The sequence below is a fragment of the Stenella coeruleoalba genome (assembly GCF_951394435.1).
Source record: "Stenella coeruleoalba genome assembly, chromosome: 11".
In the NCBI taxonomy this organism is placed as follows: domain Eukaryota; kingdom Metazoa; phylum Chordata; class Mammalia; order Artiodactyla; family Delphinidae; genus Stenella; species Stenella coeruleoalba.
This window is the reverse complement of record NC_137157.1, coordinates 79,442,525-79,454,898: the sequence shown is the minus strand read 5'-3', so window position 1 is coordinate 79,454,898 and position 12,374 is coordinate 79,442,525. Positions and strand designations below refer to the sequence as shown.

The 12,374-nt window shown below is 34.5% G+C and overlaps 1 protein-coding gene across 1 annotated transcript in view; it reads left to right on the top strand.

Annotated features, from left to right (window-relative positions):
- MRPS35 (mitochondrial ribosomal protein S35) overlaps positions 1 to 12,374 on the top strand; it is a 41,983-nt gene that overhangs the window by 3,785 nt on the left and 25,824 nt on the right. Inside the window, exons 2-5 of the mRNA XM_079938020.1 lie at positions 143 to 189; positions 1,317 to 1,484; positions 3,550 to 3,610; positions 11,741 to 11,880. Coding sequence (XP_079794146.1) covers positions 143 to 189; positions 1,317 to 1,484; positions 3,550 to 3,610; positions 11,741 to 11,880 — 416 coding nt within the window. The remainder of the gene's footprint in view (positions 1 to 142; positions 190 to 1,316; positions 1,485 to 3,549; positions 3,611 to 11,740; positions 11,881 to 12,374) is intronic.

The window sequence follows — 12,374 nt, the reverse complement described above, 5'->3', positions numbered from 1 at the left end:
TCCCTGAACTTACAGAAAATGGATTATTGTTTCATTTTTATATTACTGAATACTTTAAATTATGTGAGAATTGTGGGATCATGAACAATGTTGAACAGCTCGGTGTTATAAAATTCTCTGTAACTGTTGTGTTGTCTTTTAGCTACAACAGAAAAAACATCCAGATACGGAAGGCCACTAAGAAGAAAGGTAAGCAGCTAATGTACTCTGTTATAGACTGTCTTACTGGTTTCTGAAATTCTGAAGTGAGGCAGATACTCATTATGAGGTAGAAGGGCGCTGCACGAGAAGTCTTCTTCTCAAGGGGCTGTTGACTGGGTGACTGCCACAGCCCTGGCTCTAGTCTTCCACTGCTTTTTGTCAGTTCCCTGAGAATGGATCATCTTTGAGAGGTGGACTCACTCACATACTCCCAGGATATAGGTATATAAACCAGAATAAAGAATTATTTTTGATGATGCCTTGAACAGTCATGCAGCCTGGGATGTATGCATTAATCTAACCAGTTTGGTCTCACCCTGTAGGTATCTCTATGGAGGAATCCAAATTATATGGTCACTTAGGAAGCATGGAGTCAGAACAAAGGCACATTAGTTGGAAGTTAAATGGCACCAATTATAATTGTATAGAGTAGTCATTTTCACAGGAATATTAACTGCTTCCAGGACATATACTACATGTATATTACTTAGATGGGTGTTGCCTAGTTTTGCCTCTTCAAACCTTCGTTTTGGGTTTAAAGGGAATGCTGGGCATCTCTGTCTATCAAATACAGTTTAAAAAATAAATATGTTAATGTGATTGACTAAAATATCATGTAGTTATTCTCTGGGCCTAGGAAACATTATTTCTCATTATGTATCTATTCATTTAGTTTAATCCTAATTTATTTATTTCTGAATTCTTATTCTTTATGTTCCTTTTTCTTATTTCCTTTATTTCCAAGTTTGTATCACTGTCACCTCATGTACTGACTTTCATCAAAGTTTTAAAACTTATTCAAAATATATCATTACTTACCCCTTCATAAACAATATGTAGAAAGTTTGCTAAAAGTCTAAGTAAATAAATAAGAGAAATTCTTTTGCGAAGGCAATGTGCTGTTAAAGGGGATCCTTGCTACTGGGTTTAAGGAAACTGTGCCAGAGATATTTAGGTACGTTTAGTGTTTTTTCATTTCAGCGACATTAGCTGTGGGAGGTCAGATTTTATGTAGGTTGTAAGTCCTCTTATGTTTCTCTTAATTGCAGCTTTTTTGCTTTAAAATTAAAGAATATGTTTATATTTAAAATATTAAACTATTTTACATTCCTCAGGCACTACCTCCTAGGACAGAGAAAATGGCTGTTGACCAGGACTGGCCTAGTGTTTACCCTGTTGCAGCGCCATTTAAACCCTCAGCAGTACCTCTTCCTGTTCGAATGGGTTATCCAGTAAAAAGAGGGGTGCCTATGGCTAAGGAGGGAAATCTGGAACTTTTAAAGGTAAGATAAGTTTCTGGTTCATTGACTAAAACTTACATCTAAATAAATGCTGATCTCCCTCTGACACCTACCCTCTCCCCCAATACTTCAAGGTTCAGTGCATAGCAGCTTACTGTATTTTAATTCAATCTTTTTCCAGATAATAATGGATATTATGTTTTGGTTATCCTCGGCAAAGAAGCCTCAAAGAACCCTAGGCATTTAAGAATGTAATTGATTGGTCCTATGGCTTCCTTTTGGCTTTTTCGTTTCTATTGTATCTTTTCTATATTGTGTCTTTTAAGCAGAACTAAGAAAAGTGAAATAACCTAATTTGAGTTTGAGAACTGGGAGAAGTTTTTACTTTTGAAAAAGAGATGTAAAACTTCTACAGAAAATTATTTAGTAGTATTGTTATAGTCCTTAAACTTCTTTATTTCTTCAAGAAAAATAGGTCATGTTAAATGCTTCAGTTGATAGCATCTGTAATGAGTTGATAGCATCTATAATGATTTCTGAAAAACAGACTTCTTAAAGAAAATACAAATATGCGTAGCCTGGGAATGCATATCTTAGATGGTTTTCTTTTACATACAATGAAATTATCATCAAGGAATTGTATTTTCTGCTAAATAAGAGTCTTCGTGAAAAACAAAAATTTGCTAAAAGTTGCTGGTAAAAAATGAGATCGTAATATGAAGAGGGGTTTGTTTGCTGCTGGAGATAGGTAGATGAAATTTGGAAATGGGAACATTTCGAGAGACAAGAAAACAAACGCCTATAAAACTAATCTTTTCTTCAAATGAAGAGAAGAATTGAACTTAGTTTAAAGAAAAGGTCTGTGGAAAATATCACTTGGTGAAAGAGAATAACAATATATTTGTAATGATGGTTGTGAATGGAATTTTAATAAACATAAAAATCCAAACATTTAATGCATGCCATCCCTTTTAAGAATCACCTTAATGCTTAGTCCGATGATAGGATCTGTTCCTAGTAAGTGCCATTGAATAAGCTTGTAAACTGAGGTAACATGTACGGTGTTCATAGAACAGTGCCAGTGTAAATGCTGTGTAAGCATTAGCTATTATTATTTTCCTTTTACGATTTTGAATCATGTTTCAAAAATAAAAGTATAGAATAAATAAACAAGTAAAATAAAAGTATAGAAAATGAAGTCACCCACCTCATAATCCCAATATTTGTTGCCTGTTTTCTCTTGATTAAAATAATCATTTTCTGATTAGCACTTAAGATTCCAGACATAATGTTTAGAGTAACTTTCTGTTTGTTCAAAGTTTCTTTCCAAGTGAGTTTCTTTAAACTAAATTTTCTCTTTAGATGCTTAACATTATTTAAGAAATATACTAGGAAATGTTAATTATTTGAAGGAATCAAATCTCTGACCTTACCTAAATTTCCATTGGCCCTATAAATGTTTAGAGAACCTCTTAGTGTATCATAAAGATATTCCCGACTTCATTAAACTGTTCATTTAAGATCTGTTCGCTTCATTTATTCATCCATTCAATTCATAAAATGTCTATTAAGTATAAAGTAGAAAATGTATCTCAGTGATATGTATTCCAGGGGAATTAGGATTATTAAACAATGGTCTGTGTCCTAAAGTGCTTTCAGTTTTATAAGGGAAGTATATACACCTGTAGATTTGTGGCAAGAATAATACTATAAAAATAATGTTTCTTCTCCACCATCATTCTCATAAGATACTTGGTACTGAATCTTTATTTTAGGAAATTCATTTCTTGAATTTACAACACCTGTGACATGGAATCAGTATTGTTTAAAAGAAAACCAGATTTTATTTATTACAAGGTTTGTGGGCCTTATGATTTAGTTTTATGAGAAAATTGTCTGTTTCATGTTTTTAAGACACTTAGGCAGGAATTCCCTGGCTGTCCAGTGGTTAGGACTCGGCACTTTCACTGCTGGAGCCCAGGTTCAATCCCTGGTTGGGGAACTAAGATTCTGCAAGCAAGCCGTGTGGCATAGCCCCCCAAACACACACACACACACACACACAAAGAAACTTAGCTAATTTATCCTTTAAAATTCTCTATTTTAGATTCCCAATTTTCTGCATTTGACTCCTGTAGCAATTAAAAAGCACTGTGAAGCTCTTAAAGGTATGTGGTTGTTTTGTAATATGAACTTAATATTTTATTAGTTTCATAGGAATCTCATTTCTAATGATAAAGGGGTCAGTTTATCAAGAGGATATAATATTTGTGAATATTTGTGTGCCCAAAGTAGGAGCACTTAATATACAAAAAATATTTACAGAATTGAAGGAAGAAATAGAGAGCAATACAGTAATAGTAGGGAGCTTCAGTACTCCACTTTCAACAATGGGTAGATCATCCAGACAGAAAGTCAGTAAGGAAACATTGGATTTAAACTTACATGTTAGATCAAGTGAATTTAACAGACATTTACAGAACATTCCATCCAACAGCAGTAGTATACACATTCTTCTCAAGTACACATGAAACATTTTTCAGGATAGATTATATGTTAGGCCACAAAATAAGTCTTAATAAACTTAAGAAGATTGAAATCATATCAAGCATTTTTTCCAACCACAATGATATGAAACTAGAAATCTATTACAAGAAGAAAACTAGAAGATTAACAGATACGTGGAGATCAAATAGCATGCCCCTAAACGCATATTGATTTAAAGGAGCAATCAAAGAGAAATCAAAAAAATATCTTGAGATATGGAATATCCGCAAAGCAGTTCCAAGAGGGAAGTTTATAGCAATAAATGCCTACATTAAGAATAAAGAAAAATGTTAAATAAACCACCTAACTTTAGATCCCAAGGAACTAGAAAAAGAAGAACAAACTTAGCCCAAAGTTAGTAGAAGGAAGGAAATAATGGTTGGAGTGGAAATAAATTGAGACTAAAAGGACAATAGAAAAGATCAGTGAAACTGAGAGCTTGTTTTTTGAAAAGGTAAACAACGTAGACAAACCTTTAACTAGACTCACCAAGAAAAAGAGAGGCCTCAAAATTATAAATGAAATAGGAGACATTGCAACTGGTATCACAGAAATATTGGTACAAAGGATCTAAGAGACTACTGTGAACATTTTTATGCCAACAAATTGGGCAACCTAGAAGAAATGGATACATTCCTAGAAACATATAATATACCAAGACTGAATCATGAAGAAATAGAAAATCTGAACAGACCAGTTACTAGTAAGGAGATTGAATCACTGGTCAAAAACCTCCCACCAGGAAAAGTCCAGGACCAGATGGCTTCACTGGTGAATTCTTTTTTTTTTTTTTTAATTGAATCATAGTTGATTTACAGTGCTTTGTTAGTTTCAGGTATATAGCAAAGTTATTCAGTTATACATTTATTGTATATTAAGAATATATACATATTCTTTTTCAGATTCTTTTCCCTTATAGGTTATTACAAAATATTGAGTATAGGACCCTGAGCTATACAGTAGGTCCTTATTGGTTATCTATTTTATATATATTCGTGCGTATATATTAATCCCAAACTCCTAATTCACTGGTGAATTCTACTAAACATATAAAGAATTACCAGTCGTTCTCAAACTCTTTTAAACAGTAGAAAAGGAGGGAACACCCACACTCATTTTATAAATCTAGCATTACCCTGATACCAAAGCCAGATAAGGACAAATTACAGGCCAATATCCCTGATGAGCATAGATCAAAAATCCTCAACAAAATACTAGCAAACCAAATTCAATAGTACATTAAAAGGATCATACACCATGATCAAGAAGGATTTATTCCAGGGATGCAAGGTAGTTCTACACCTCCAAGTAAATCAACATGATACATCACATTAACAAAATGAAGGATGAAAATCATATGATCATCTCAGTAGATGCAGAAAAAGCATTTGATAGAATTTAGCATCCTTTCATGAGAAAAGTCTCAACACAGTGGATATAGAGGGAACAAACTTCAACATAATAAAGGCCACATATAACAAGTCCACAACTAGTATCATATTACAACCATGAAAAGCTAAAGGCTTTTCCTCTAAGATCAGGACAAGACAGGGATGCCCACTGTCACCACTTTTATTCAGCATAGTACTGGAAGTTCTAGCCAGAGCAGTTAGGCAAGAAAAAGAAATAAAAGACATTCACGTTGGAAAGGAAGAAGTAAAATTGTCTTTACTTGCTGAGGACATTATCTTATACATAAAAAATCTGAAACGTCCAGAAAAACTATTAAAATTAATAAACGAATTCAGTAAAGTTGCAGGATACAAAGTCGGTATCAAAAATCAGTTGCATTTTCTGCGGTGATCATGGGAGTTCAGAAAGAGATTTTTTTTAATTTGTAATTTAATTTAATTTAAAATTTAATTTTTAAAATTTAAATGTAATTTAATTTTAACTTTTAATGTAATTTTTAAATTTGTAAATTAAATTTCTCTTTTTCTTAAAAGAGAAATTAAGAAAATACTTTTATTTACAATAGCATCAAAAAAGAATAAAATACTGGGTCAGGGGAGGGGGAATTGAATGAAGGCAGTCAAAAGGTACAGACTTCCAGTTATAAGGTAACTAAATACTAGGGATATAAGGTACAACATAATAAATATAATTAACACTGCTATATGTTCTGTATGAAAGTTGTTAAGAGAATAAATACTAAGAGTACTTAAAACAAGGAAAACAAAATTTTTTTCTATTTATTTAATTTTGTATTTGAATGAGATGATGGATATTCACTGACTTTCTTGTGATGATCATTTCATGATGTATGCAAGTCAGATCGTTATGCTGTAGACCTTAAACTTACACAGTGCTGCATGCTGATTATATCTCAGTAAAACTGGAAGAAATAAAAGAAAAACAAAATACATGAACGCAAAATAAAATAAGAGAATACTTTTAACCAAGGGGTGAAAGATCTATACACTGAAAACTGTAAAATATTGATGAAAGGAATTGAAGAAGACACAAGTAAGTATAAGATATGGATTGGAAGAATTAATATTGTTAAAATGTCCATAAAACCCAAAGCAATCTACAGATTCAGTGTAATCCCTGTCAAAATTCCAGTGGTGTTTTTCACAGAAATGGAACAAACTCCTTAAATTTGTATAGAACCACAAAAGACCTCAAATAGCCAAAACAATACTGAGAAGGAAGAACAAAGCTGGAGGAATCACACATCCTGATTTCAAACTATATTACAAAGCGATAGTAGTAATCAAAACAGTATGTTATTGTCATGAAAACAGAGGCATAGATCAATGGAACAGAACAGAGAGCTCCAAAATAAACTCATGTATATTTGGTTAATTAATTTATGACAAAAGAGCCAAAAATATTTAAGCAGGAAAGGATAGTTTCTTCAATAAATGTTGGGAAAACTGGACAGACACATGTAGAAGAATGAAACTGGACCACATTTTTAACACTATACACAAAAATCAACTTGACATGAATTAAAAACTTGAACATAAGACCTGAAACTATAAAACTCCTAGAGGAAAACATTGGGTGTAAGCTCCTTGACATTCGTCTTGGCAATGAGTTTTTGGAATTTGACACCTAAAGCAAAGGCAACAAAAGCAAAAATAGGTAGCAAGTGGGACTACCTCAAACTAAAAACCTTCCGCACAGCAAAGGAAACCATCAGTGAAATGAAAAGGCAATCTGTGGAATGGCAGAAAATATTTGCAAATCATATATCTGATAAGGGTTAATATCCAAAATACATAAAGAACTCATATAACTCAATAGTAAAAAAAAAAATCTGATTTTAAAGTGGGCAGAAGAATCAAATAGACATTTTTCCAAAGAAGACATACAAATGGCCGGTGAGTACATGAAAAGATTCTCAACTTCACTAATCATCAGGGAAATCAAAATCAAAAAAAAAAAAAAATCAAAGCCACAGTACCTGTTAAAATGACTCATCAGGAAGATGAGATAACAAGTGTTGATGGGGACGTGGAGAAAAGGGAACCCTTGTGCACTGTTGGTAGGAATGCAAATTGGTGCAGCTGCTGTGGAGAACAGTATGAAGGGTCCTCAAAAAATTAAAAATAGAGCTGCTGTATGATCCAACAATCCCACTTCTTGGTATGTATCCAAAGGAAATGAAGACAATATTGAAGAGATATCTCAACTCCCATGTTCACTGCAGCATTATTCACAACAGTCAAGATATGGAAACAGCGCTTCCCTGGTGGCACAGTGGCTGAAAGTCCGCCTGCCGATGCAGGGGACACGGGTTCGTGCCCCGGTCCGGGAAGATCCCACGTGCTGTGGAGTAGCTGGGCCCGTGAGCCATGGCCACTGAGCCTGCACTTCCGGAGCCTGTGCTCCGTAACGGGAGAGGCCACAACAGTGAGAGGCCTGTGTAAGATATGGAAACAACCTAAGTGTTCATCGGTGGATGGATGGATGGATGAAGAAGATGTGGTGTATACACACACATGCACATACGAACAGTGGAATATTATTCAGTCACGAGAAAGAAGGACATCCTGCCATTTGTGACAATGTGGAGGGACCTTGAGGGCATTATGCTAAGTGGAATATGTCAGACAGCATGACAAATACTATATAATTATCACATATTTGAAATCTGAAAAATCTGAGATCATAGAAACAGGGTAGGGTGGTGGTTACCAGGGACTGAGGAGTGGAGGAAAAAGAGAGATCTTCAAAGAGTACAAACTTGCAGTTATCTGCTGAATAAGTTCTGGGGATCAGAAACCATAATCCTTGCTCAGGTAGGTTAGGGACTTATTGTTGAATTATAGAAAGCATATACATAAAAAGGCTGAAGAAAATATTGTAGAGTGTTAACAACAGATGCAAATCAATGTGGTCCAAACTGAAGATAGTGTAGAAGGATGCTGAGTAGCTGAATAGTCAGTGGGGCCAGTAATGGGATACTTTGCAGAAAAGGGTTATCTTGAAGAAATTGTTCAAAATTTTAAAGGAATTAGAAGTGATATATACCTGTGGTGAAATTAAATAGTACAAGAGCTGATGATGAAAAGTAATAGTCTCTTGCTTCTTCTTTCCCTCCCTGGCCCCTCATTCCAGACGTGTTCTCTTTTAGTCATTATTTAGGTCTTATTATTTATATGTGTGTGTGTGTGTGTGCGCGCGCGCGCGTATAATTTTATATATTCTTTAAACACATAAAGAATATATTATATATACTCTATACATAGTATATATAAATGTAAATTATATGTATAGTTTGATATATATAAAATGGAACTAATCACCTGAATACGATTATACCTCCATTTCTAGACTTGTTAAATTTCAACAATATCTGTTGATTGCTAGTTGTAAATAGAGAGTTTACTCACCTGTACTACCATCTTTCTTCTTCCCACATAAATGGAGGTAAAGGCAAAGAGCACTTTTTGTTCATGGTTCATAATATATACAATATTCCAATTCAATTTCTGTTCTAGTTGTATTGGACTATATATAGGTAAGCAAATTTGAGTTGTTTTAGGTTTGTAGATATTACTTATTGATCATGTAGTTTAATGCAAGAGTTAGTACCTTTGAAGTCTTAAATTTATGCTGATTTAAAAGTGATGTATATACATGCTCAGTATACTTGTTAAGTCTTTTCAGGAAAGAAAATGAAACCTAGAAACTTCACAGGTAGCCTGATTATGCTAAAAGGAGAAATAAGTTAGTGAACATGATTATGATGAAATTTGAGCTTCTGGGAGGGCCTTCCATTGAAAATTATAAGGAAGGAGAGAAAATAAAGAGGTTTTAAAAAGAGGGCTAAAAAGTAGGAATAATAACCTTACTCTTGAAATGAAATAATAACCTTACTCTTGAAATAATAACCTTACTCTTGAAATAACCTTACTCTTGAAATGAAGAAAAATCTCTTACTATTTTCATTCATTTATGTGGTCTTTTGTTTTGGGACATTATGATGCATTTATGTCCCTTTGTATGTTTCTATATTTGTTGATATTAGCCTGATATTAGACTGACACAGATCACCGTTGCACATTTGTGCCGCATATGACACAAATCATATATCATTTTTTGATCCTTTGTAAAGCCAGTTAACAAATACATTACCCTGTGATAAATTCAGTAGTTTTCCTTTTTAAACAATATTTTTAAATGTGCATTTATAATTTAGAAACTGGTCATTGTAATGAGGTAGTTCTAAAATACTTAATAATTTTCAAATGAAAGGCTTTCATACAGCATATTTAGAAGAGTAGCATTATATTTTACAGTATTTAAGTGAATGTTTTAATCTTTCCTTAATTTTGCCTTTACACTTTTGCCAGCTTCTAGATTTAGATTGTATCTTCCAAATAACTCAAAGGCTTTTCAAATATTTCTTCTGAGTTTTCTTTCAAGTAGGTCAGTTCAGATTTTGTATCTAACTTGCAAATGGAAAATTTGAAGCACAGGAGAGTTAGGTAATTTACCAAAACTTTAATAATCGTGGCAGAAGTTAAGTAAAAACCAAGGTCTTCTAAAGTCTAGTCTGTTGCTCTACCTATCAGATGAATAAAAGGCTAATAGAGGTCTATTATGTACTTTTCAGTTGGCTGTGTTTTCTTGAACATATATTCAGGTAATTTAATTTAAAAGCTGTAATTATCATCTGGTGATTGAAATGACTTACCTAAAGTTTAAAAAAAAAAAAAAAGTCGGTACAAATCCAGTAACTCATAAAATTCCCCAAAGTAGTCTGTCTTATAAAGTGCCTGACAGTGTTGCATCTTATAGTACAGGAAACTGGAATTCGTTCATAATGGGAATGAAATTTAACCCCAGTAATTTTGTTCTGTTCATTTTATTTAAATGTCAAAATGTTCTTAATGGCAAAGATATTTCTTTCCCCTCAAAGTGTGTGAGTATTGATCTCTTAAACACAGTTTTTAGGGAATAGTGTGAGCTATACTTAATTTGCTAACGTATATTTAGTCCCAGATCTTGGAAAGTCTCTGTAATCCAGAGTGACATTTTGCTGACTGATATTAAAGCCTAAATGGGAGCTAAATATAGTGCTTATTATAAGAAAGTTGTTAGCTGAGGGAAAATGTTATTGGAGAAAGCACGGATCCATGGGGTCTAATGTGTTTGACCTAAGAAACCAATTACTTTTTCTTAGAATGAGGCTATTTAGGAAATGAGGTTTCTATTGAGGGGAACCTGATAATGCCAGAAGTTTTCATCCCAAGCTGAGAGTCCTGTACCACACTAACTTGATAGGAATAGGGCAAAATAAAATCAGCTGCCCACCTATGAAGTCCCTCAATACTAGTAGTACTGATAGCTGCGGGAGGCTGGGAGTTCTCTCTTTTCCTTTAAAGATTTTTTTTTTTTCATTTGAGGCCTGAGTTTACACCTCTGTGCTGTGAGCAGTGTTCTCAGTGCTTGGAACTTCGGTTGTAGCCCAGGTCTCAGACCCAGACCCACTCCTCTCTAGGCTATCTGTCTTACCTGAAGGTGAGGACAAGTCTGTTCCTTTTTCCACTGAGCCCCAGTAGCTCAGAAGTCACATCGAAGAAACATGATTTACTGGAAGGATCATTTAAAGGTGATCGAGGCTTTTGTACCTGTTATAGTTAGAGGCCCTATTGAACTCAGTTTCTGAAAGAAGGTTGACCACATCTCAGTAGAGCTTTTTTTTGTTTTTGGCTGTGCCGCAAGGCTTGCTGGACCTTAGTTCTCTGACCAGGGATTGAACCCAGGCCACAGCAGGGAAAACGCCGAGTCCTAACCACTGGACCTCCAGGCAGTTCCCTCTCAGAGTTTTTTCAGAGATTCTTTCACTTCCCTTCAGCTGATTTTTAGTAACCTTCATTTGGGTGTGAACTAATATTATCTATTGCCTTTTCAAAAACAGTAATTCTCAGGGCACTATGAACTGCTTGCTTTTAGTTGATGAGGAAATAAACTGTCTCATAACAGATATGTGCAAAGCTATAATAAACTTCCATCAAGTCTATAGCTCCTTTTAACTGCTCCCCACCAAACCTGAACTATCCAAATCATTCCCTTAATTCCCTAAATAGGATTCACTTAGGAAGAAAAGGGATGCATGCAGGATGATGATGTATATATAAGTGCAGAAGAGAATCTGTTGTTTCATTTCATGTTTCATTTCATGTATCTTGAAAGGTGATCTCCCTCAATAATTTGATTTTGTCGGTTAGCATACATTATAAGGAGAATTTACTTACAAAACTATAAATGAGATAATTTTTTTTAATTCTCAGATTTTTGCACCGAGTGGCCAGCTGCATTAGACAGTGATGAGAAATGCAGGAAGCATTTTCCAATTGAAATTGACACAGCTGGTTATGTATCAGCGGGACCATCTATTCGAAACCCCAAAGCACGAGTAGTGACATTAAGGGTAAGAGTTAATTTTTTAAAAATAAGAATTATTGGAACATACTATTTTATAATAGTATTTTGTATGCGTGATTATAAAACTGACACATACTTATCATAGAAATTTGGAGAATATAAAAGTTTTTTTAAGTATAAAATAAAATTGGGGCTTACCTGGTGGCGCAGTCATTGAGAATCTGCCTGCTAATTCTGGGGACACGGGTTCGAGCCCTGGTCTGGGAGGATCCCACATGCCGCGGGGCAACTAGGCCTGTGAGCCACAACTACTGAGCCTGCGCGTCTGGAGCCTGTGCTCCGCAACAAGGGAGGCCGTGATAGTGAGAGGCCCGCGCACCGCAATGAAGAGTGGCCCCCGCTTGCCACAATTAGAGAAAGCCCTCGCACAGAAATGAAGACCCAACACAGCCAAAAATAAATTAATTAATTAATAAACTCCTACCCCCAACATCTAATAAATAAATAAATAAATAAATAAATAAATAAAATTGCCTGTAA